Raw genomic sequence first — 25,974 nt, forward strand, 5'->3', positions numbered from 1 at the left:
ACAATAATCAAGGCCTATAACAATCCAGCTTCTGGAATAAGAACCACCTATTTAAAAACAAAAAAAATTTGCCTTGGGAAAACTTTTGGAAAATTATTTGGGTAAAGGAACCTCAAAAGGGTAAATAAGACCGACAAAAAATTAACCAAAAAACTAAAAAAATAAAGTCAAAATGGAAACATTGATTTTGGGCAAACAAAAAACCAAAAAACAAATTAAAAGGGAAATAAACAAAAAATCTTTTAAGAGATTTTGAAAAGGCCTTTTAAAAATTATGAAGAAATGCAAATTTATAAAATAAAGTTTTCCAAAAAACAAAAAACAACAGACAATTTTGGGAGATAAATTAAAATTTATGGTTTTGAAAAGTCCATTAAAATATGGGAAAGCAAATTTAAAAAAAATAAATTTTCCAATTTCAGGTTTAAAGAACAGGAAAAGAAATTTAAATGTTGAAGATGGGGAAAAGGAAAAAACCAAATGAAAATTTGTTCACCCCGGGCATCAAACTGTGCATGTCTTTGACCACAAAGGAACTTTAAGTCTGTATCCCGAAGAAATCATAAAGGAGGAAAAAAGACCCACATGTGCAGAAATGTTTGTAGCAGCTCTTTTTGTGGAATGGGAAAGAAGTGGATGTCCATCAATTGGGGAATAGCTGAACAAGTTGTGGTACATGAAAATAATGGAATATTATTGTTCTGTAAGAAATGATGAACAACCCGATTATACAAAGGCCTGGAAAAATTTACATGAACTGATGCTGAGTGAAACAGGTAGAACCAGGAATATATTGTACACAATAACAGCAAGAATATGTGATGATCAACTATGAAAAATTTGGTTCTTCTCAGTGCTTCAGTGATCCAAAGCAATCACAATAGACTTTGGACAGAAGATAATACCATTTGCATCCAGAAAAAGAACTAAGGAGACTGAATGGAAATCAACACATGCCATGTTCACTTCTTTTTTCTGGCTTTTTATTTCTCCCATAGTTATCCCTCTTTATTCTGATTTTTCTCTCCCAACATGATTCATAATGCAATGTGTATTAAAAATAAACTTACTACAATTAAAAAAAAAAAAAAAAAGGAAAACAAGTGTTTCTAACTTCATTTTATAGAAGAGGAAACAGAGGCTCAGAGGTTAAGTGTAACACTATGAAATGTCAAAGGTAAGCCTCAAATCCAGTTCTCTTCTGACCAGAATGAGGTGAGCTTGGGAAACAGGTAACAATCCTGGTAGGGACCACAAAGATCTTCAGTGACCAAAGCATTGCCACCCAGGGTGGGGAAGCTGATAATTTCTTGGCCTGCCTTATGATTATAAGGAACCAAGAAGATACTCTGCCCTTGCGGGCTGGCCACCTATCTGAAGTAAAAACAATGGAGCCTTCACAGGATAGGACCAGCCCATCTTAGAATGTGGGACAGAGAGGAAAACGGAGCCGACCCACAAGCACTCTGGCCATCCAACTAGGGCAAGAGTACAAAGAAAGGACAGGAAGGATCCCACCAGAAGGCAGCAGTGCGGGATTCTGACAGCTGCCAAGCAAAAGGACTCTGGTCAGGAGGGAGAGGGGCTGTCTGATGAGACCAGTGGGGATGCATGAAGCAACTTGGGATTCCAGAAAGATGGCAGAAGGAAAGAGAATGGTGAGAAGTGACTGGAGGGGAGGGGGAAGAGGAAGGTCCCATAAGAAGGGAGCCAAACCAGTTCCAATGGTCATGGGATGGAGAGAGCCAAATGCTTCCAGAGAGGATTCTGGGGGTGGATCACAGCATAGTCTTGTCACCTTTTTGGTTGTGATTTGCTTCCTTATTTTTTCTCTTTTTTTTCCCTTTCTGATCTGCTTCTTCTTGTGTGGCATGATAAATGTCTGGCGTGAAATATGTATAGAAGAATTGCACATGTTTAACCTATATTGTATTACTTGCTGTCTTAGGGAGGAAGGAGGGAGAAAAACTTGGAACACAGTATTTTGCAAGGGTGAATGTTGAAAACTATCTTGCATGTATTTGGAAAAACAAAAGCTATTTTACATAACTACATAAAAAGCTATTAATTAGGAAAAAAAAAGAAGAGAGCCGTAGATTGGGGAAGTATGGTACATGAATTATAATTCCTGTTAAGCTATACTGATAATGAGAAACAATGAATATGAATAACTCTGAGAAACTCAGAAAGATTTAAATGGAATAAACAGCTAAGAAAACAATATAAACACTAACACCTACATGAAGGGAAAAAACAAAAGCCCAACCAGATGCTATGTGATTTCAGAGGAGATGAAAGAAAGGCACTTCCTGCCCTTGTCTGCAGAGCACAGGGACTATGGTCTGTTAAGGACCATGTCTGGGTGAAGGGGCAGGTCAATTCTCCGAGAGCCTCCACAGCTGTAAATCATAAACTTGAAGGAGTTGCAAAGCAGCCTTTGCTGACACAGGTGTTGCAGACTGAGAATGAAATAAATTGGAGGCAAGAGGGAAGAGGAGGGAGGTTAGAGAATGCAACAGCCTTTTGGTCTCCTTGTATCATCATCATCCTCTCACATAAAGAGATCCATTCTACAGGTCTCCAGCAGCCACTGGCAAGTGGCTTTCGTATCACAAGATCAATTTGGTGAGTTTTAGTAAACTCCATTTTTTCCCTTCTTTTTCATTCTTTGTTATATGAGACAGCTCATGGGGGAGAGAAAATATGTTGGGAAATGAAAGTGATTTTTTAAAAATTCAAATTGTTAAAAAAAATTTATGTAAATAATATATATTTTTATGGATTCGTGTCAGGAAGACTAAATACAAAATAAGCAAGAAAAGCTAAGGATGATGTTTACTGGTCAGTAAAATGTTTTCTTTTTTCTTTTTTTTAATTCATCCTGGGAAAAACAAGAGAAGCTGACTCCCAAAAGGGGCCAAGATCTCTCTTTAGACAGATAGGCCAAGGCTCATGGGTGACATGCAGATGCCAGGACTATTCAGGTTCTACTTTGATTTTTTATAGAAAAAGAGCACTGATCAGTGTCTGCACCTCCTGACCTAGGGATTCTGGCCACCTAGCCCTCTCTGAAAAAAGGTGGGGAATGGAGATGGGGAGAGGAGTTGCCATAGGACTGAAGAAGGCTAAATATCCTGGTTATCAAAAAAAAAGACTTAAAAGTACAAACTAGTCAACTCAATTTCAATTCCTGGTAAAATTTTAAACTTTTTTTTTACAAATTGTAAATAAAATATTTTATAAGTTGAAAAGGATTATACAGATATTTTTACAGATCTAGTTTTAATGATATACATTCATATGTACGAAACATGTATGTGCACCTTGGGGTTTATAAACATATACACACATTCTCATCTGATTTGATCCTTGTGTTTAACAGCCCTGTAATGTAGGTGCTGTTATTATGCTCAAATTACTAATAAATAGCTTTTCACTTTTCAAAATACATGCAAAGATAGTTTTCAACATTCAGCCTGGTAAAAACCTTGTGTAGAACCTCCTACTAAAGAATGGCGGTGGGAGCAGAAGAGCACAGATGTAGGGTTAAGAAGAATCTTGGAAGCCATTTAACCCAAGAATCTCACTCCCAAACAGTGGAAGAGACTAGGGGCTGGAGAGAGGAAGGGACAAGAGCACCTCGAGAAAACAGAAGCACAAACAAAAAACCAACTGAGCTCTGGCGAGCCCAGCTCATGGCACATGAACATCATTTCCTTTTTTGACAAAGGTACCTGACAGGCAGGAATAGGGACAGGTATCTGACCTGTGATTTCGCTGACACAGAGAACCCCCAGGGGAGGAAACTCCCTTTACTGATATCAGAGCATGCCTCCTCAGCGACTCAGATGTCAAGGACTGAGACTTTCCCAGAGTCACAAAGCCAGTGGGCATCAGAAGTGAGTTCTGTCACACGTGTTTGACAAAGTTTCTCATACTATTTTCTTTTTAAGCAATCAAGATTAAGTGACCTGCTCAAGGTCACACAGCTAGTACATATCTGAGGCTGCATTTGAACTTGGGTCTTGGGTCCTTCTGACTGCAGGTGTAAAGCCTCTCAGGGCTTATCTAGAATCACACAGCAAAAAGGCACTCTGCTCTGTACAGAAAGTCTTTTTGTTTGTCCTGCCAGCAACCAAAAAATAATTGCCAAAGTATGAAGAGACAAGGATTCCAAATGTTCACTCAGAAAAAAATCCACTCTTCCTAATAAAATATAAACAAATAATTCTGAGGTACCATCTTCCTATCAAACTGGCCGAAATTTTTTTTAAATCATCAAGTTTAATACAAGTTCAAAATAAGGCTGTGAAAATTAAGAACACTCCCATACAGCTAGTAGAATGGCTAGATCCCTTCAGAAAGCAATCTTTTGATACAAAAGAACAATAAATAACAATCATATCCTTGGACTACCACCCTCAATTCTACTATTGGAAATAAGACTAAAAAATAGCTTTCTAAAAAACTTTTAGGGGCGTTATTTTAAAATATGTAAATAGACAGATATTCTATAACAGAATCAGAAACAACCTAATGTCTAACTGGAATGGCTGAGTAAACTATAGTATGTAAACACAAAGGAATACAACGAAATTAAGAATGATGAATTTAAGGAATATAAAGAAAAACAGTACGGTCATTACTGTAATGGGAAAGCAACAGATGTGGAATTAGAAAAACATTCCAATCCCAACTCTGACACCTGGTTACCCCAGACAAATGGCCTCCTTTCTACAGACATTTTCTCACCTATAAAAGGGTCAATGGGAAAGGGGCAGCTTTTAGTTCTAAATACTTGGATAGGAGCGTATAAATGGTGATGAGCAAAGAAAGTATATAACCAAAAGATGAGCAGAAACATTCAGTCATAATATAAAAAAGGAAAAGTGACTCCCCAAATGCAGGGGTGAACAGACAACAAGTGCCCGAGAAGTTAACAGGCATTCTATGTTAAGGCTCACTTTAACTGACAAGCACCCCCCAATGGAGCTCCTTTCCTTGGTCTCATGGTGGGGGGCTCAGAAAGCTTTTGGTCCGCGGGACCCTCGGGACAGGAAACTCACCCACAGGGGAGATCTGCTGGAAGATGTTGTTCACGGGCAGGCCTTCCTTGCGCAGGGACCAGCACTCCACGATGCTGTTCATCTGGTTGGAGGCGCAGAGCAGCACCTGCGGGGCAGAGGGGAAGGCAGCTGGAGCCCTCGGGCCTATGAAAGGGCAGGGCTCCCTGTGACCCGGCCAGGTCGCTGCCTGCCCCTCAGACTCGAGTCGCACCCCCACACCGGCCTGTCCCCCTCCCCCGCGTTCCTGATGGCCGGCTCTCTCTGTTGTCAGTCAGGCCGCCACAACATGAGCTGAGGTGCCTGTCTGACTGCACCAGCCCTGTTTCACCCGGACTTTCTAGTCTGCTCTCCCGTTCCCCTCCCTACTCTGTCTTTGGGCTTTCATTCACCACCCTCTCCCCACCCCGAACCCATGTGCCCTCTCCTGCCCCACATGACAGTACCCTCCACCAGGTCTGCCTTTCCTCCCTTGGAGACCCCCAGGGCCCACTGGGACTGACACTTTCCCTCCCAGTCCGCCTGTGTTTGGGCGTGGGTTGAACTTCCCCCCCCACCAAGAGAATGTAAGCATCCCCTGAATGATGGAGGGGACATTCTCTATCCTGTCTTGGGCACAGCACCAGGAGCAGGCGGTGGAGAAATACTTGCTGTGTGGAGCAGAACTCTAAGCCTTGGAAGGGGCCTTGGAGACCTACAGACTCTTTTCTCATCTTCATTTTCTACATGAAGAAACTGGATCCCAGAGGCATTAACTCCCTGAGCCTCAGTTTCTCCATCAAAGGGATGGAAATAATAACATTTGCAGCCACCCACAGGAGTGGGCTGGTATGAGCAAAGTGCTTTGTAAATCGTACACACGAGCCTGGGGAGGAAGCGGCCAGCGGCTCACCTGCTCCGACATGTCTCTGGCCAGGAATTTCAGGTGGGTGATGGCGGGGTACTTGTCCTTCCGCGCCGGGTCTGTAGTGCAGCGCATGAAGAGCGACGGGAGGATCTCTGTGTCGATCCTGCACTTCTCGTTCACCACGCTGACGCACACCTTGTAGAACTGCACTGGGGAGGTGCTGCTGCCGTCGGACGTGGCGACCACGATGTTCCCGCCACCCGTGAAGGCGATGTCCGCCAGGGCCACACGGCAGCGAAGGCGGCACAGGCTCTCCGTAGAAGTCAGTACCTGCCCATTGGGCTTAAGCAGGGAGACAATCACCAGCCCGCTGATGGTCACTGCAATCCAACCCTCCATGGGCTTCCCGCCAAAAAGCGTCAGGGATGGGGAGAACTTGACTCGAGAAAACTTGTCGCCAAAACTGGAGGCGCCAGACTGCAAAGAAAGGAACGGCCTGTTGAATGCTGTCCTTTTAAATCAAGGACCGAAGGGACCAGAAGCCTCCTGGTTGGGGTCAGCGGAGAGCTCTCGCAACCCCCCCTTCTCCCTGGACATAATTTTTCTAGGTTTTCTAGGTTTCAGTCCTTCAAGAAATCGTCACCGCACTGACACAGATTTCATCTCTACTATGACTTGGTAAATGGTATCCAAGAGTCGCTATGGCCAAAGAAATCCATCAGCCTAAAGCTGAGTGGACAAGTGTCTCTGGACGCCTGTTAACCTCCAACGAGGGACGCGCCAACAGTGGCCGATGCCATCTGGCTCAGGCGGCCAAGCATTATTGCCAAGCAGCAACAAGGCCCCACAAACCTGGGACCTTGTGAAGGCACCGATTCCATTCTGCTCTGTTATGTATTTTATCCACCACTAAAAATCCTCCTCCAACACTGGGGCACACAGGGGCTACAGGTGATCCCACAGAGGACCACGGGAGCAAAAACTACAGCAGGGGCCACTAAGCTGGGGAGGATCCGTCATGGGTCTGTCGCCCTCAAACCAGCCTCGGCCCAGGAAGGATCGTCTTCAGAAGAATGGGGGAAAGGGCTGAAAGTTTTTTGCACAACAATTCATGCTCCTATATCTACAAAAGTCTGGAGACACTGACATCTGCCATGGGGGAGAGAGTGCCTACTCAAACCTTTTAAAGTCCTGAATAAGGAGAGGGTCCTTGTGACCTTTTATTATAATTTAGAGCTGGGGATGACAGGGACTATCTTCATTGCTTATTATTCCTTTAAAAAAAAAAAAAAAAAAAAAAAAAAAAAAAAAAAGAACCTTGCATTTCTTCGGTTAAGGGAAAATTAGTGTTAGAACTTGATTTCAAAGACTTAATTTTTCTGCACAGGCTTGGATTGAGTCTCCTATGGAAGACCATTATGTCTACAAATACCCACTGAATTTAAATCAATCTCAAATTAAAGAACTATCATTTTATGGATCTATTTAGGAGTCAGAGGCTCATAAGGTTTAGGACTGAAGAACTTGAGTCTAAATCCTTTCATCTTAAACATAAGAATACAGGGACAAAAGGTTATGTACTTGCTCAAAATCATACACCTAGTTGGTAGGGGAGACCAGGATTCAAACCCAAGTCTTCAATAGGTTATCTACAGCACCATGTGGTATCTGGAGAGGGAGCTGGACTGTCACTGCCCTGGAAGGGAGCGAAGAAGGCTCATTGGAATACTCCAAGAAAAACAAAGAAGAGTGAAAGAGTGAAATCCACCACTCTTGTTTCTATACTTCAATCAAACTATGAAGGTGCCAATGGAACCTGGTGGGTTCCAGAATGACAGAAAAGCTTCAAGAGTCAAGGTGAATCATATCAATCTTAACATTCTCACTGTAAATGAGACCAGAAGACAAAGGGAAACTAGGGTTAATGGAAGGATGACTCACAGACTCTCCTTGGAGAGCTAAATAAAGGAGTTTGCAAAGTTGTGGTTTTTTGGTAATTATGCATCCAAAGGCAACCAGACCCATATTCCAACTCATATTACAGAACTCTAGATAATTATTTCCATGGTTTTTTTTTTTTTTTTTTGTAAATAATTATAGCCCATGAACCAATACCTGTAGCAGAGAATGAAGACATAGTGAAATTCTATGAAGAATTTAGTAAGACTCTCCAAATTAAATCAACACACACTTTAATATGAGACAACAGACACTATGATGAGTGGTTAGAAGGCTGACCTCAGCAGCAAGAAAATATGGTCTCAAGATGGCTGTGTAACTTTGGAGAGATCACTTAATCCTTTAGGGTTAGGAGCAATTCTCTACAATTGTTAACTGAAAAACAGATGATAATCTGCAGGGGAAAGAGAATTTCCCCATTTCTAATCTGGTTTAAAAATAAAGCAACAATAACCCTTTAGTCCTATGATTTAAATGTCAAGGTAATCATAGGAAGCTAGCAAAAAATGAAGGCAAACATGATTCAGCAACAAAAAATAAGAGACTTATAAACCTTACAGAGTGACTCTATGCCAATTAAATAAAACAAAAGTTTTGTCTGTCATGATGGAGATACCTGATTCCACATAAAGAGAACCCAAGTGGATGAAAAATCTTATTGTCCAGGTGACATGAAAGAGGCTATAGAACAGGTAGCCTCTCAAGCTCAACCATTAGTACACATATCTTGGCCAAGCCTAGCAGATGGATGGGGAACTGGGCCTGAATTGGAACAGAAAGAAAACGGGGCTGTGCTGCCTTCAAGAAATTGCAAACTGTGCATACCCTTTGGCCTAGGGATACCAAATGAGGCTTAATCTACAAAGAGATCGACGAAATAGGGAAAAGAACCATATACACCAAAATATTTATACCGACCCTTTTTGACATGGCAAAGAGTTAGAGACTAAGGGGCACTGTCTACCAACTGGGGAATGGCTGAACCAATTATGAAGATCTAAAGTTGTGGGGTACCCGAAGGGCCCTGGAAAAGCACATGGAGAGGATGGGCAGGCTGCAGCACACAATCATTAGGAGAGAAGGCAGTGTCCTGCCAGAGATGTAATGTCTACCTAGCGAAATCAAGGGCTAACAGCTGGACAGCCCTCACAGTAGGCAGAGATCACTATCTGTTAGGATCTGGAGGAAGGTCCTTGGAACATTGAAAGCTCTTAGTGCAGTATTGTGGGAGAATATGGAGATCATAAGATCACTGAATTAGTACATAAGGCATCTCAGCTTGAAGCTGTGAGAACTGGACGCTGGATTTAGCAGGGGACTAGGAGGAAGACAGAAGGAACTCTATCCATGTACTCTCAGTTCAAGAGGCAAAGCCAGGGTTTTTTAGCTAGTTGTCACTGACCAAGTTTAAAGGTACTCGGGGATCCTTTTACAAAACAACTGAAAGAGAAAGACTCCAAAAGAATGGAAAATATCACAGATTTTTGATTTAAAAAAAAATGACTGGTCACTATTGATCAGAGAAATGCAAATTAAGACAATCCTGAGATTCCAGTACACACCTCTCAGATTGGCTAAAATGACAGGAAAAGATAATGTCAAATGTTGGAGGGGATGTGGGAAAACTGAGCCACTGATGCATTATTGGTGGAATTGTGAATAAATCCAGCCATTCTGGAGAGCAATTTGGAATTATGCCCAAAAAGTTATCAAACTTTGCATAACCTTTGATCCAGCAGTGCTACTACTGGGCTTATATATCCCAAAGAGATTTTAAAGAAGGGAAAGGGACCCACATGTGCAAAAATGTTTGTGGCAGCCCTGTTTGTAGTGGCCAGAAACTGGAAACTGAGTGGCTGCCCATCCATTAGAGAATGGCTGAGTAAATTGTGGTATATGAATGTTATGGATATTATTGTTCTGTAAGAAACGACCAGCAGGATGAGTTCAGAAAGGCCTAGAGAGACTTACAGGAACTGATGCTAAGTGAAATGAGCAGAACCAGATCATTATACACTTCAACAATAATACTGTATGAGGATAAATTCTGATGGAAGTGGCCATCTTCAACAATGAGAGGATCTAAATCAGTTCCAATTGATCAGTAATGAACAGAACCAGCTAAACCCAGTGAAAGAACTCTGGGAAATGAGTGTGGACCCCAACAGCATTTACACTCATTCTGTTATTGTTTGCTTGCATTTTTGTTTTTCTTCCCAGGTTATTTTAACCTTTCTAAATCTGATTTTTCTTGTGTTGCAAGACAACTGTATAAATATGTATTTAACATATACTTTAACATATTTAATATGTATGGGACTGCCTACCATCTAGGAAAGGGGGTAGGGGGAAGGAAGGGAAAAGTTGGAACAGAAGGTTTTGCAAGGGTCAATGCTGAAAAATTACCCATGCATATGTTTTGTAAATAAAAAGCTATTAAAAAAAAAAAAAAAACACTAAAGTTCAAAACACACACACACAGTGACTGGGTAAGTGGATTATACATACTAGCCATTCCTACTCATCTCTATAAAACCTTGATGAGACTGGTGTTGGATCAGAGAAGGTTTCTTCCATGAAGACATTAGAGAGAAACAGGCGGGATCACATCCACCTGACTGCTACTAGGAGGCCCTGTTAACGATGATCACCTTTGGCTTTCAGGAAAGAATCTCTCATAAGAGAAAACTACAGCTGGCAGGGCCCTCCTCCAAACATGCCCTCCCCCTTCAAAAACCATAGCAGCCCATCAAAAACAAGCCTCAATTCGTGCCTGGATTCTTTCCTCTGGAGTATCATTTCTCAAATAATCACACTCTTCCTCTTGTCCATCTTTGCTTAAACCCCCAGTGGCTCTGATGACCTAAGGGAAAGAGGCAAGCTCCTGAGAGGGAGAAGCATCTCATGGTAGCAACAACTTAGATAAGGGGGATCCCTGACACTTAACAGAGCAGGAGCCCGAGCAGAGATCCCCCAAACCAGAGGAGGCCAGGGAGTGCAGCGGGCCAGCAAGGAGAGGAACTGTGGGCAGGTCGGGGCTCCAACCCCGCTGCAGTGGGAGCACAGGGACCCAGCCCAGCAGGTCCTGAGCCCGGACCGGCTCTGCCCCTCACCAACCTTCTCCACGTGCAGGGCAAGCTTCACTCCGTTATGCAGCCAGGACAGAGATACAATGGGATCTCCTTCCACCATGCTGCCCACGGTGTTCTCCCAGCTGTTGGCCAGGTGGTCGGTCATGCTCCAGCACTTCACATGCCCGTCAGCATCGGCCGACAGGAGCCTGGAGCCTGAAAGGGAAGCAGAGGAGTGAGGAGGAAAAACTGGCTAGGGAGCCAAAAAGCAGCCAAACCAGTCCTGAGATTCCTTGAATCTTGTTTAAGGCGTATTCATTAAAAAAATAATAATAATAATTCCCAGATGCCTTCACTTTTATATCATTTTAGTTTCCTTTCAAACATAACCCCTGCTTACGCTCCCTCTGCTATGTAGCAAGGCTTCCTTACTGTGTAAAAAGCAAAAAGAAAAAGCTAAGTTCCAATGTTCTGCAAACTCAGCATATCCTATGTAATAGCGTGTGTATGTGACATTTCAGACCCATAGGCCCCCACCTCTTCAAAGAAAAAAGGTTCAGACCCTACAATGTAGGAGAAATGGGGGGGGGAAGGAGGTGAGGAACTTTATGGAAGTGGATAAAGATCATTGGTGTAACAGGAGATAATACTTTTACCATCACCACTAGCAATATTAGCTAGTATTTCTATAGTGTTTTAAGGTTTGAAAAGTGCTTTATAAATATTAATTCATTTTGAGCCTTACAACAACTCTGGGAGGTAGAAACTATTGTTATCCCCATTCTACAGACAAGAATTCTGGGCTAGCTGTGTGATCTTGGGCAAGTCATTTAATCCCAACTGCCTCAGCAAAAAGCAAAAAAAAAAAAAAAAAAAAAAAAAAAAAAATTGGGACAGTGAAGGGTTAAATAATTTGCCTAAGATCATAGTTAGCTAAGTGTATGCATTTGGATTTGAACTCTGGATGAGTAGGCCTGCTACTCTATCCTCTACTGAGTTGCCTCATAGTATAAGACTAGGAAGCAGAAGCGCTGGAGTCTCTATGTCACTAACCAGTCATAAGGCTTTAAGTAAGTCATTAGCCAGTCAATGAATGAATATTAAGTGACCACTGTGGGCCAAGCATTGTGTTAAAAACATAGTGGGATGAGAGACACACAAAAAACAAGATAGTCTCTGCTCTCAAGGATCTTACAACAAAGAAAGAGCTGACATGAGAGAGGAATTAAGGAGGGAAGATATGCTTGGGGGGGGGGGGGGGGGGGGGGCAGGTTGCAATCCTGAGCAGCCCAACAGAGGACCTGGGAAAACTCGAATGACCACCCTCCCCCCTCTCTAATCAAGGAAGGGAATGAAGGAGGTGCTGAGGAAGTGTACAAAATGGGGACACCAATCCTTACCGATGAGAATAATATATATATGAAAGAGCTCTGGAGAAATGTTCCTGCAGTTGAGGATTGCTAAGTTCATGATACAAAAGAAAATATTTAACAAGTGCTTTGTAAGCATAAGGTACCTCGTAAACAAGGTGTCCCCAAAGTCTTTAAGATTCAATAGCTTTACAACTGCACTCAGACCCAGGGATCACCTTGTTGTCTATAAGCTATTATACTAAATATCCCCCTCTGTGAAATGGACTACAAGGGCTCCAACACCGAGCCTCTCCAGCTCTACAATCTGATGTCCGAGGGCCAAGACCAAAGCACGGCTATTTTTAAAAGTGGAACTTCATCCTTCAAGGGCTGCCCTACTCACCCTCACCCTCACCCTGCACCCTGTCCAAGGGCCACACATGCCCAGTAAAGCCCCGGCCTGGCCAGTAAGAATGAGGGACAGAAAACAGAACCCCCATTACCAGACTGATCCCACTCCAGGCAAGTGATCATTTCGTTGTGTTCAGAATTAATAGAGTACACATCCCAGGGATGCTCCGTATCCAAAATATGAATCATGTGGGTCAAATCTGAGGAGAGAAGAGAGAGCAGATGCTGACGACACTTTATCAAAAACCGCCTTCGGCAAAGTAGATGAGGAGAAAGGCTTTCAAAAACCCACCCGCCTTCCTGCTCACTTGTCAAAGCCTATTTAACCCAACTCTCAAGTGTGTAGGGACTTTGTGCTATGGAGAGAGGGATGCACCAGAAAAGGCACGGCCCTCAGGCACCTCACGATTTGGATGTCTAATGCAAGTGGAAATTACAAATGCATTAGAAAAACAGCACCGGGAATCTGGTAAGGGGCAAAGTACTGTATTAAAATGGGCTAATTATGTTTCTTGTGAGACTGGTAGTGCCGCCACAAATCAAAATCATCTCCCAAACCCAATACTCTAAGTTCAGAGTTGACTGAGTTCACCAGTGAGGGAGCCGTCACCCCTTCCCCCCCCCCCAGCTGAAACTCCCCAAAGGAACAAAAGAACAGAGCTAATAGGAGTTTCCATTTAGGCAGAAGGTGAATTGGGTCAAAGGGACTTTAGAATGGATGGGGGTGGCGAGGGGGTGCACAGAGTGCTGGACCTGGAATCAGAAGACTCATCTTCCTGAGTTAAAATCTGGCCTGGAACTCACTAGCTAGATGACAACTAGTTATTTAATCTTCTTTGCCTCTGTAAAAAAAGAAATGGCAAACCCCTCCAGGATCCCCAAATGAGACCACAAAACTCAAGACTCAACTGAAAACATCAGGCCGGGATAAGGCAGTTCCCGGGGCCTGCAGGATAGGAATAGGAGTCACAGTTAGCTAGCTCTTATAAGCCTACCCTAAAGGGTAAGACAGTCTATAGGAGGTGGGGAGAGGGTGAGGATTGCAAAGCAGAGGAAGTGCAAAGTGGCTTTAGCTTTTTTTTGCAATCAATGCCTAAGGATGCTCTCTATGACCCCAGGCTGCAGTTGTGGAGGGAGCTTTCTATGCTGTGGAGAATCACAGTTTCAATCAAAATCAAAGAAATGGCTAATGTGCATGGAGCAGAAAGAAACCCCAGAGGTCTCAGCTTAGCTCAGCATTTCTGCTACCCCTCCTCATTCTGCAGAAGAGGAAGCAGGGGCCAGAGCCATAGTAATGACTCTTAATGCTCTAGGATACAACAGGAGAACCAGGGAATTCTAAGGAAAGGATGGATTGCCTAAACAGGTCATGATCTCCCTCTGAGCACCTGGCTCTATATCAGGGCTTCTTAAATATTTTCCATTTCTGATGCCTTTTTGTCCAAACAATTTCTATGTGACTCCCAGGTGTATATATATAAAATAGGTATCAAATCAAAGATTTACTGATAATAAATCAAAATTTCAGTTACATAATTCAATTACAATTTAAGAAGTTTTGCTCTACAGTAATGAACTGAACCAGCTACGCCGAGAGAAAGAACTCTGGGAGATGACTAAAAACCATTACATTGAATTCCCAATCCCTATATTTATGCCCACCTGCATTTTTGATTTCCTTCACAAGCTAATTGTTCAATATTTCAAAGTCTGATTCTTTTTGTACAGCAAAATAACGTTTTTAAGCTAATTGTTCAATATTTCAAAGTCTGATTCTTTTTGTACAGCAAAATAACGTTTTGGTCATGTATATTTATTGTGTATCTAATTTATATTTTAATATATTTAATATTTACTGGTCATCCTGCCATCTGGGGGAGGGGTTGGGGGGGTAAGAGGTGAAAAATTGGAACAAGAGGTTTGGCAATTGTTGATGCTGTAAAGTTACCCATGCATATAACCTGTAAATAAAAGGCTATTAAATTAAAAAAAAAAAAAAGTTTTGCTCTATATCATAGTGGTTGAACCAGATTAAAATGTAACTGGGAAATGTTTAACAATAAAAAAAAAAAAAATTACATTCAGCAGAGATCATATTAATTTGTGGTTTTCTAAGTCAGTATGCAAGGAGTCTTTCTTTTGGGGCTTGAGCCAAGTAGCCCAGGAGTTCTGGGTTCTAGTCCAAAATCCATTTCTGAAGAGCTCTGAGTAACCACCATGAATCCTGGTTTCCTCATCTGAGAAACTGGGATGAGAATAATATCACTCAGTTGCCACTCACTTGATAATTGCAGAATTTAATTAAACCCCAAGGAGATAAGCTTAGCTTTGGAGCCAGGAGCCCAAGGGTTCTTTCTATACTTCTGTGACATCTTGCTTAACCTACTAAGCCCGGCTCCTCATCTATACAGACTAGTGTGAAGAAAACACTTTGTAAACTGTAAGTCACTCAAGAATTACAAATATTTCTACAGCAAATGACCTACCTTTCTCCTCTTCATTTTTCAGGTCTGTGGTAAAGGCTATAAGGTTCCGGCAGGACCAGGCACAGACCAATGGAATGGAGGGGCAATGATTACTTTTGGGCCTTTTCTCCCACTCACAGACATAGGCCAAATCCATCATACCCCTAGATTGGTTTCTGGGATCCCCAGCTTGGGTCCCTCAGACCAGGAGACAAAAACCAGCAGGTCCTAAAAAGAAAAAAAAAAAGCGTTTGATTGTCTTGTTTTTATCTTTTAAAAGCTTTTGAATTTCAGTCTGAAAATAGTCTAGAAACACTCAAAGAAGAAGCATCTGAGAAATTTGTATTTTATTTTTCCCGTTTCCCTTTAGTGGAGGTGATGTAAACCTCACTAATAATAATTTTTTAAAATTCAATATTACTAGTGTTTTATGTTTGTTATTATAATTCATGTTTACTATTATGATAGCTGTAATTTTTACTTGATTGTTTACTATTTTATTTGTTTGTTTGTTTGTTTGTGTGTTTGTTATTTATTTATTTGATTATTCTCTTGTCACTGTAGCAAGATGGCCCAGACCCCATTACACAGGACCCTACCTGCTTCTCTGACCCTCCTCCTACTTTCCGTCTCCTCCACTACAAGTGCCTTCCCTTTAAGAACACTTTCCATCAAGTCACCACAAGAAGCCTTTATTAAGCTCCTACTATATGCCAGGCGCTGTATTAAGGGCTACAAAGAAAGATAAAAAAAAAGTCCCTTAAAAAAAAAAAAAAGTCCCTGCTCCCCTAGAAACTCCCACCGGGCCGGTGAAGCGATCCGCAAACAACTAGTTAAGAACCCCTCAGGGAATCGCTAGCGTCAATTACGAAAGAGTATAAGCAGTCTCCGTCTTGGAGGCGCGGAGTAATTTACATGACGCCTCCCCTATTGTGACGTCAGAGTCCTGAGAGCATCTCTGCATCTCCAGAGCCCTTGGCGCGTTCTAAGTACTTGGAGACGGATTCGTGAGGCAAAGAGTTAGCAATCCACTCACTGCATCCACCTCAAACCGGTCTCTACCATTCCCAAGTTTTTTACTAATCTCAGGTCAGGAATACAGAAAACAAGAAAATAAAACAGTTACACGAAGAGTGTTAGTCCTTCTAGCAATCTCCCCAGGAGCCTTTTCTTACCCATTTTTTTTTAATTTGGAGATAACTGGGGTGACTGGGTCAGTCGATGTCAGAGGCTGGATTTGAACACAGGTCCTCCTTTGCTGCCCACGTGTGCAAGCACGAGCTCTCAAATCTCCAAATCAATCAGGAGATCGAGGGCTTCCCCCTCTCCCCACACCCACCTGGGCGGCCCAAATCCAAGCTCCCAGCCCGCTTTCTACTAACAGCCCTACCTGTTCCTCCAGGCTCCTCCCTCAGGCAACCCACACGCCCCCTCACCTTAAGCACCGCCTCCTCTCTTCGGAACTCCCTCGCTAGCCAGTCTTCCTTTAAGGCTCCACCCTCTGAGCGACTTCCTTTCCCTCGCGCCCCGCCCTCCAGGACTCTCCTCGAGCCAAGCCCCGCCCCCCCTCTGCACATTCTCGACCCGCAGTCAAGGCGAGCCCTCACACGACTGCACATCCTGTCCGCCGCCTACGTCTCACCTCAGCTCTGTCCCGTGCCCTGGTCTGCTCCCGCTCCTGCCTCAACTGCAACCGGAGCGGCTGCTCCGGCCTCCCGTCGGGCCAGCTCAGGGAACAGCAGACCAGCCACACACGGAAACGCCGAGAACTACAGTGTAGCTTCGCGGTGGCTTCTGGGATAGAGGAGGTTCGAGCCGTCCGCCATCCTATGGGGCGTTTCATTTGGGCGTCATATGTTAATCACGCCAACACCCAGCAGCCACTACGGTCTCAGTAAAGCAATGATTAATTTCAAAATAGGAATATTTCCAAGACTTTTGATAATAAAGAGATGTTTAAATAGTGTGCAAAACACTTTTTGAAAAGATAAAAAAGAGCTCATGGCATGCAGAGCTTTCAATTAAATTGCCGTATGTTAAAGATCTTTAAATTTCCAGACCTTAAATACAACCGAGAGCGAGGTAACGTTTGTGCTCGCTTCGGCAGCACATATACTAAAATTGGAACGATACAGAGAAGATTAGCATGGCCCCTGCGCAAGGATGACACGCAAATTCGTGAAGCGTTCCATATTTTTGTGGCCCTTGAAATGGTTATTACTTTTAATCATTAAAGACGAAATCTCTCTGGTCTTCCCTTTAAGTAAAAAGGAACAGTGAAATAGAGCTGGGAATCGTTAAGCTATTAGAAATCATTTGTAGTTATTGTGGATTTGTTTTGAAGAAATATTAAAATTTCTTAAATATTTAAAATAAAAAATTTAATATTTAAAAATATTAAAATTAAAAACTGCCCTCCGTGCTGTGTATTTGTCTCGAAGAAACAAAAATAAGGCAAAAAGAACAAAGGGTAACTCAGAACGCACAGATCAAGTTATGAGGGTAAGTGACCCAGGAGGATTTGGAGAAATTTGAATTGCAATTAGAAAAAATAGGTTGAATTGCAATTAGAGACCTCTTTGGGAACGAAAATATGGAACGCTTCACGAATTTGCGTGTCATCCTTGCGCAGGGGCCATGCTAATCTTCTCTGTATCGTTCCAATTTTAGTATATGTGCTGCCGAAGCAAGAACGAAACTCAGGCCTTTCCCAGAGCTATTTAAGGCCGAAGAAATTAAATACTTTTAAAACATGGTGATTTTTTGAATAATTTGGATTTCACCCCAAATTCTTCCATATTACATTATCTTGTATATTATTATGTTTTTATGGTGTGAAATCTTAGAATCCTAGCTCTCTCTAATAAATGTTCCTTTAAGTGACATAGTAGTGATTGCTGGGTGTTTGCGTGATTAACATATGACGCCCGAAGTCAAGACTTCTAGCTCGGCAGTCGGAGAGCTGTCCCCGCCTCCTCTTTCCAGGAGGTTCTGCCGCCGAGGGGGTTAGGTCGACGATGTGGGGCTCAATGGGAGGGAAAGGGAGTCACTGAAGGGGTGGGCCTGGAGGGAAGAAAGAAGCTGAGGGACCGGGCATAGTGGGACAAAAATCCTCTAGAGGGTGGGGGAGCAGGGGCGGAGCCTGGGGATGCAGAGCCAGCGGAGCTTATGAGGGGGCGGGGCCTAAAAGGAAAGGCGTGATTGAAAGGGAGGGACTTGGGATGCAGAGCCAGCGGAGCTAATGAGGGGGCGGGGCCTAATGGAAAGGCGAGACGGAAAGGGCGGGACTTGGGATGAGTGTGAGGGGAAGGGGGCGTGGCTGTAAATTAGGGGGCGGGACTTAAAAGGAAAGTTAGAATTAAGCATTGGGCGTGAGGTGTGAAAACTGGGCACGAGGCTAAGAACTGTTTGAGGCATGAGGTGTAAGACCTGAAAGTGGAGGCGGGTGGAGGAAGAGCTCTGTCTCCCAAAGTGTCTGCGAAGGAAACTGGGGTTCTAGCACCAATGCTTGCATCACCGGGTGGGAAAAGCGTCCAGGGAGACCTTTTGAAGCATGAAAGTACCCTTCATTTAATCATTTTGTTTCCCATTAACGTCAGAGGCACCACCAGATTCCCCAAACCGTAGGTCTAGAATGACTAGACTCCTTTCTCTCTTGCTCCCCGCTTCCCTATACCCAAGAAGTCGCTAAGATCTGCTGAACCCCATTTGCGGCATCCTTCCAAAACGCCTTCTCTCCGACACTGCCACCCCTCTAGTGAAGACTCATCACCTCGTGCTGGGACGATTGCAACAGCCTGCGAGTGCATCGGCCTGCCTCAAGTCTCCTTCCACTCCATCCTCCCTTCAGTCATCAAAGTGATTTTCCTCAAGTGCGAATCTGAGCATCCCTGCCCTATTCAGTAAACTCTGGTGGCTTCCTATTGCTTCTAGGATCAAAGATTCTGTCCTCCAAAGTGCTAACCTTGTCCCCTCCCCCTTTTAAGTCTTCTTAGTCCCCATCTCAGTGCACTTGTCTTTTGGCTGTACCCCAGACAAGGCATCTTGTCTGGCATCTATCTCCTGCCTCTGGATGTTTTCACTTTCTGTCTCCCATGCCTAGAATATTCTCCCTCCTCATCCCTGCTTCCTGGCCAACGGGCTAAAATCCTACCTTTTATATAAGAAGCCTATCCTGATTCCCTCTTAATGCTGTTCCCTCATCTCTGTTGATTATTTCCTATTCATGCCTGTTTGTAGGTTATTTGAATATAGTTGTTTGCATTTTGTCTCTCCCGATAGATTATTATCTGCTTAAGAGCAGAGCTATTTTTTTTTTTTTTTTGGCCTTTCTTTGTGTCCTCAGCATTTTGCAAAGCCCCTGACACATAGCAGGTGACTAATCAATGTTTAATTTATTTATAATTAATATAATTTTAATTAATTTATAATTAATATATTTAATGTTTGATAAATGTTTAATAAATGACTATTTTCAGGCTGAAATGCAAAAGTTATTGATCACAAAAATAAAACAGTCTTTTTTAGGACCTACAGATTTTTCTTTTTTCTGTGCTGTGGGGCCCCAGATTGGGGATCCTAGAAAAAAGAAATCCAGCAATCTTGTGGCCAAAGCAAATTCCTAAGTACTGCATATGCATGTGATTCCTTCCATCCCATCTTCTCTAAAAGATTTTCCCCTCTGGAAGGAATTTATGACCAAAGAAGAACTAGAGATCATTACTGATCACAAAATAGAGAATTCTGATTATATCAAATTGAAAAGTTTTCGTACAAACAAAACTAATGCAGACAAGATTAGAAGGGAAGCAATAAACTGGGAAAATATTTTTATAGTCAAAGGTTCTGATAAAGGACTCATCTCCAAAATCAGCCATTCCCCAATTGATAAATGGTCAAAGGATATGAACAGACAATTCTCAGACGAAGAAATTGGAACTATTTCTAGCCATATGAAAAGATGCTCCAAGTCATTATTGAACCAGATAAGGTGAGATCTTTCAAGACAGTTGTGAAAATTGAGTAAGGCTTCATCTATTTCAGAGTTTGAGTAGGCCTGAAGGACTTTAAGCATTGAGTCAAGAGCATACTTAAATCCCCTTCCTGCTCTCCACCCATGACACCAGCTTCTCCCAATTTCAGTCAAATATAGGCAACTATGTACTTATTGGTCAAGTTCAATTTCTTGCAATCACTACTATCTCACTTAAAGGAAAATTTATTAGAGAGAGCTAGGATTCTAAAATTTCACATCATAAAAACATAATAATATACAAGATAATGTAATGTGAAAGAATTTGGGGTGAAATCCAAATTATTCATAAAATCACCATATTTTAAAAGTATTGAAGTTCTTAGGCCTTAAATAGCTCTGGGAAAGCCCCCACGTTTGTGCTTGCTTTGGCAGCACATATACTAAAATTGGAACGATACAGAGAAGATTAGCATGGCCCCTGCGCAAGGATGACACGCAAATTCGTGAAGCGTTCCATATTTTTGTCGCTTACCCAAAATTTGAAAATTAAAACTATCTTCTGCCTTCTCCAGCCAAAGAGGTCACTGCCTGTCAAGGGAAGCACTCCTGCTAATCCCTAGCAGAGGAGAGTACCAGGGAGTGGGGACTTTGTGGACTGGCCGAGAGACTCTCAAGCACGACCTTCTGCTCTCCTTCGGGCTACCCAAGGCTTGCCCCAAACTTGCTTTGCATTTCTTCCCCCTTCCCCCCCATTGTTTCATTTTTACTTATTTTTTAAAAACTTATTTATTTTTAATACACATTCCTTTATGAATCATGCTGGAGAGAGCAATAGGGAAAAATCATGGGAAAGGGGAAAAAAACAAAAACAAAAAAATAAATGAACATGGCATGTGTTGATTTCCATTCAGTCCCCAAAGTTCTTTCTCTGGATGCAGATGGCATTTAACGTCTGAAGTCTGCTGGGCCTGCTTGGGGTCCCTGAACCACTAATTGATCATAATTGATGCCCTTTGCATTTCTTCTGAATAGACTTCCATCTGGGAGGTGTATAGTCAGGGAAGGTAAGCTCCTTGAAGGCAGGGACGATTTCATTTTTTACTGCATTGCCAGTGCCTGGTACAGGGCAGATGCTTTAAGTGATTATTCATTGACATCCCTGGCACTCTCATGACTGGCACTTGGTCCTTGCTGAATGAAATTAAACTTGGAGGAGATAGCTAGTCTTAGATCTACTATGTGAATAATGTGGCCTCCCAGAAACCTCCCGGGGCCTGTTTCCCCCTCAGTAAGATGGGGTTCATATATCTCTATCACCTCACTCACAGGACAGGGCCTATGTGATGGGGGAAAGATTCCTATCTTTGATTCCCACCCCCCTACACCCCCAGTTAATGTAATTACCCTTTAGCTCACAAATCTTTGTCCCTTTTAATTCCAATAGAAGATCCAGGCCTGTCCCAGCCCCACCCAGATCTGAGCCAAATTTGGGGCTACACCCAAAACCCCTCGAGCTAAGTCTCCTATTATAAAAGGGCCACGCTGGGAACCCTCTCTTTGCGGAGGTCCCAAACATGCCAGCCATGTGAGGACCTTCTGCCACTAGACCCTCTATCTGGTACCCTCCTTATCTGTACCTTCACCTATCGCCTTACTTCCAAACCCAATAATAAACCTCTTTTATCAATCTAGTTCTCAGGCCAATAAATGCTTTTATTGGGGACTCACGCTGCTACTAGACCTCATTGTGCTGAACCCAAGGAGGTTGCAGGGGAGCTCTGTTTGACTCTGTACCCCAAACCTGCCACTAGACCTCAACTAAACCCTAATTTCATTTAGGTACCCCAAATCTACACCTCAACATATGGAACAGAGAGAGAGAAGGTGAAGAACTTACAGGAGTGTATGAATTCTTTTTCTGTATTTCATTTCCATTATTTCTCTGTTTCCCCTATGACCTGTAGGCTCATATTTACTTGAGCCTTGGCCCATTAGAAATATATTTACTTAACCAGAAATGATGACATTTATCCTTGTTCAATGTTATCAATATTTAGACTATTAAATGCCTTCAGCTCAATAATCTGAAGTTTGAAGGTCTGACCGATGATTCCTCTCGGAATCAGGGAAACAGAGCATTCCATTCTAATCTGCCTTTGGCACCAATGTCAGTGAGGGGAGAAGGCACCTATTTTCTCAATGCTTCCCAAGCTATGATGTAATCCGTAACCAAACCTATAAAAAGTGTATATCCTTCCTAAATCTTTAGCCCTTCTACTGTGAGCTTTCTCTCTTTCTCTCCTCGCACTGGAATTGCTCATTGTCATGAGAATTTATTAATAAATAACTTTTCTGCTTTCTATCGAGTGATCTCTGAGTAGTCATTTTGGGTAAGGGTCTTCTACATCCCTCACAGTGATAAAGAAAACACTTTACAAACTGTTAAGAACTTGAGAAAGTGAGCCACTGTTAGTATGGTGGAAACATGTTTAAAAATCTCCTCAGTTGCTCAAGAAAGATTAATAAATAGATATTTTTGGTTGCCTAAAGTCCTTTTAAGGCTTCTTGCCTTTGGAAAGTGGGTAGAATAAAAACTAAAGTCTTCCTTTAAGTAGAAAAAAGAGGAAAATATCTGGGACTAGGGCATACCTCTTTTCAGGTTAAGATTCTTGTACCTCCCCACCCCCTGAAAGGATTAGACTGTGACCCATCCTTCTCTAATCAAAAAGACTAAAATAGAAGGAGGAGACTTACCTTGGGGGTGAACAGTTAAGGAAGGAATGGATTAGTGAATATGATTCTGGAATGGTAACCCTAGACTATATTTGAATATATTATAACATTTTTTTCAAGATTCCTAGAAATTGCTTTGTTGTAGAATCAGAGGCTAGTGAGTATGACAATTTGGACATATCTTTCTCTAAGTTAGACATATTTGAATTTTAGAATAATGTTAAACTGATAAAAAACTATTTCTGGCATACTTATGCCTAAAAGACAGAGTAGAGAATCAGTATTTATTCCCCGATGATATCCTACAGCAAATGGTCTACTTTTCTCCTCAAGGGTGTGGTGAAGGCTACAGGACCAGGCTTAAATCTATGGAATGAAGGAGCAGTGATTTATTTTGGGCCTTTTTTTCATATGTCGATCAACAGATAGCAAGGATTTAAGAAGCACCTACTATGTGATCTCTCTTTGCTTTCATTTTTATTTTATTTCTCTTTTTTTAAATACACATTGCTTTATGAATCATGTAGGGAGAGAAAAATCAGAGCAAAAGGGAAAAACCGTGGGAGAGGGAAAAAAACAGAAAAAAGAAGTGAACATAGCATGTGTTGATTTACATTAAGTACTAGAAAACATGGTCCCTACCCTCAAGGATCTCATATTTTAATAGAGGAAACAACATGCAAGTAACTATGTACATACAAGAGAAAAACATCATAAAAGACAGATAATCTGAAAGGGAAGGTTCTAGCAGTATGAGGAGCTGGAATGGTCTCCTGTAGGAAGTAAGATTTGAGCAGAATCTTGGAAGGAAGCGATGAGATGGGATTCTGGGAGGGATCCTCTCGAGCCTGAGGATAATCATGGAAAAGATACAGAACTGAGATGGAATCTCATATGTGAGCAACAGCAATAAGTTATAAGAAGACTGGAAATGCAAGAAGGGAACAGATTACACATGGAAAAGAAGATTTTATATTCAATCCTGATGGTAATAAGGAATAACTGGAGTTTACTGAATAGAGGGGAGATGTGATCAGAGCTTAATATGACAAATGAATGAAGGATAGACTGCAATGGGAAGAGAATTGAAGAGAGGGACCAACTAGTAAGCTGGTGAATGGTTCAGACATTAGTTGATCAAGGTCTGAACCAGGGTGACTGATTGCATGTCATACTAGACAAGACAGAATTTAGCAGCAGACTGGATATAAGGAGTAAGAGAGTGAGAAGTTGAGGATGATGCTGGGACAATGTAGCATCTTTGGCATCAGTAAGGAAGCTAGAAAGAGGGAGTTTGGAAGTAAAGATAATGAGTTCTATTTTAAACATGTTGAGTTTGAGATGTCTATCAGGAATCCTGTTTGAAATGTCCAATAGGCTACTGAGTGACCCAAAAAGGAAGGATGGGGAAAAGTTTTACTACATCTGAGAATCATCTTCATAGAAATGATCACTGAATCCTGGGAAGTTGGTAAGATAGCAGAGAGGTAGAAGAGGACCCAGGACAGAACACTGGGGACAGCCCCAATAAGAGTGACCTAGAGGAAGACTCAGCAAAGAATACCGAGGTGAGAACAGACAGGCAGGAAAACCTGATGAGGACAGTGTATCAAAAATCTATAGGGGAGAGTGAATCCAGAAAAGGATCATTGACAGAGAGGTCGGGAACAATGAGGATTAAATAAAGGTAATGAGATTTATTGAGATTAGGTTTTTTGAGAAATTATCAGTAATTTGGGGAGAAAGTCATTTTACCTGAATGATGGGATCAGGAGCCAAACTGTCCAGAGTTAAGAGAGAGTGAGAGGAATGGGACCATTACAAGAAAGTACTCACCACAGACACCCTTCTCAACAAATTTAGGCAAGAGAGGGAGCAAAGATAGAGGATGATAGTTAGCAAGAAAAGTTTGGTTTTCATATTTTCTTTGTTTAAAGATGGGGGATATATGGATTAATCATAGGCAGTAAGAAAGCAGCCATAAATAAGGAGAGAATGAACTCAGAGTGGCATGATAGAGAGAGGGGAAAATCTTTTTTTTTTTAGAAATGAAAACAGTTTGACTTTATTGAATCTTAATTTTCATCTTTCCTGCTTACCTTTTTTATGTTTATCTTGAAAATATCAAATTTTCTGTTCAGTTTTGGACTTTATTTTTTAACAGCTTTTTATTGACAAGTTATATATATGGGTTAGATGGCTGGAGAAGGTAGAAGATAGTTTTAATTTTCTAACTTTGGATTAAGCGACAAAAATATGGAACGCTTCACGAATTTGCGTGTCATCCTTGCGCAGGGGCCATGCTAATCTTCTCTGTATCGTTCACAATTTTAGTATATGTGCTGCCGAAGCAAGAACAAACGTGGGGACTTTCCCAGAGCTATTTAAGGCCGAAGAAATTAAATACTTTTAAAACATGGTGATTTTTTGAATAATTTGGATTTCACCCCAAATTCTTTCATGTTACATTATCTTGTATATTATTATGTTTTTATAATGTGAAATCTTAGAATCCTAGCTCTCTCTAGTAAATGTTCCTTTAAGTGACATAGTAGTGATTGCTGGGTGTTTGCGTGATTAACATATGACGCCCGAAGTCAAGACTTCTAGCTCGGCAGTCGGAGAGCTGTCCCCGCCTCCTCTTTCCAGGAGGTTCTGCCGCCGAGGGGGTTAGGTAGACGATGTGGGGCTCAATGGGAGGGAAAGGGAGTCGCTGAAGGGGTGGGCCTGGAGGGAAGAAAGAAGCTGAGGGACCGGGCATAGTGGGACAAAAATCCTCTAGAGGGTGGGGGAGCAGGGGCGGAGCCTGCGGATGCAGAGCCAGCGGAGCTAATGAGGGGGCGGGGCCTAATGGAAAGGCGAGACGGAAAGGGCGGGACTTGGGATGCAGAGCCAGCGGAGCTAATGAGGGGGCGGGGCCTAAAAGGAAAGGCGAGACGGAAAGGGCGGGACTTGGGATGAGTGTGAGGGGAAGGGGGCGTGGCTGTAAATTAGGGGGCGGGACTTAAAAGGAAAGTTAGAATTAAGCATTGGGCGTGAGGTGTGAAAACTGGGCACGAGGCTAAGAACTGTTTGAGGCATGAGGTGTAAGACCTGAA

The 25,974-nt window shown here is 42.4% G+C and overlaps 1 protein-coding gene and 4 non-coding genes across 6 annotated transcripts in view; 2 read left to right on the plus strand and 3 right to left on the minus strand.

The window, feature by feature from the left end:
• The window catches only part of MED16 (mediator complex subunit 16), a 39,489-nt gene extending 22,521 nt beyond the window's left edge, over positions 1–16,968 (minus strand). Inside the window, exons 1-6 of one of the 2 annotated variants that reach the window (XM_031948005.1) lie at positions 16,811–16,968; positions 15,190–15,396; positions 12,796–12,903; positions 10,987–11,156; positions 5,956–6,387; positions 5,067–5,172 (exon numbers count right to left, since the gene is read on the minus strand). In XM_031948005.1, coding sequence (XP_031803865.1) covers positions 5,067–5,172; positions 5,956–6,387; positions 10,987–11,156; positions 12,796–12,903; positions 15,190–15,328 — 955 coding nt within the window. In that variant the 5' untranslated portion in view covers positions 15,329–15,396; positions 16,811–16,968. Of the gene's footprint in view, positions 1–5,066; positions 5,173–5,955; positions 6,388–10,986; positions 11,157–12,795; positions 12,904–15,189; positions 15,397–15,767; positions 15,863–16,810 lie in introns of those variants that run through there. The other variant, XM_031948006.1, reaches the window with a different exon arrangement.
• A 291-nt stretch (positions 16,969–17,259) lies between these two features.
• Positions 17,260–17,366, plus strand: LOC116420923. Its single transcript, XR_004231352.1, has one exon. It is a non-coding gene; the product is annotated as a U6 spliceosomal RNA (small nuclear RNA).
• A 389-nt stretch (positions 17,367–17,755) lies between these two features.
• LOC116420926 lies at positions 17,756–17,862 on the minus strand. Its single transcript, XR_004231354.1, has one exon. It is a non-coding gene; the product is annotated as a U6 spliceosomal RNA (small nuclear RNA).
• Positions 17,863–20,559: 2,697 nt separating this feature from the next.
• Positions 20,560–20,666, plus strand: LOC111719240. Its single transcript, XR_002769451.1, has one exon. It is a non-coding gene; the product is annotated as a U6 spliceosomal RNA (small nuclear RNA).
• A 4,460-nt stretch (positions 20,667–25,126) lies between these two features.
• Positions 25,127–25,234, minus strand: LOC111719242. The gene has a single exon (XR_002769453.1). It is a non-coding gene; the product is annotated as a U6 spliceosomal RNA (small nuclear RNA).
• Between the last annotated feature and the right edge of the window lie 740 nt (positions 25,235–25,974).

Source organism: Sarcophilus harrisii, chromosome 1 (genome assembly GCF_902635505.1).
Source record: "Sarcophilus harrisii chromosome 1, mSarHar1.11, whole genome shotgun sequence".
Lineage (NCBI taxonomy): Eukaryota > Metazoa > Chordata > Mammalia > Dasyuromorphia > Dasyuridae > Sarcophilus > Sarcophilus harrisii.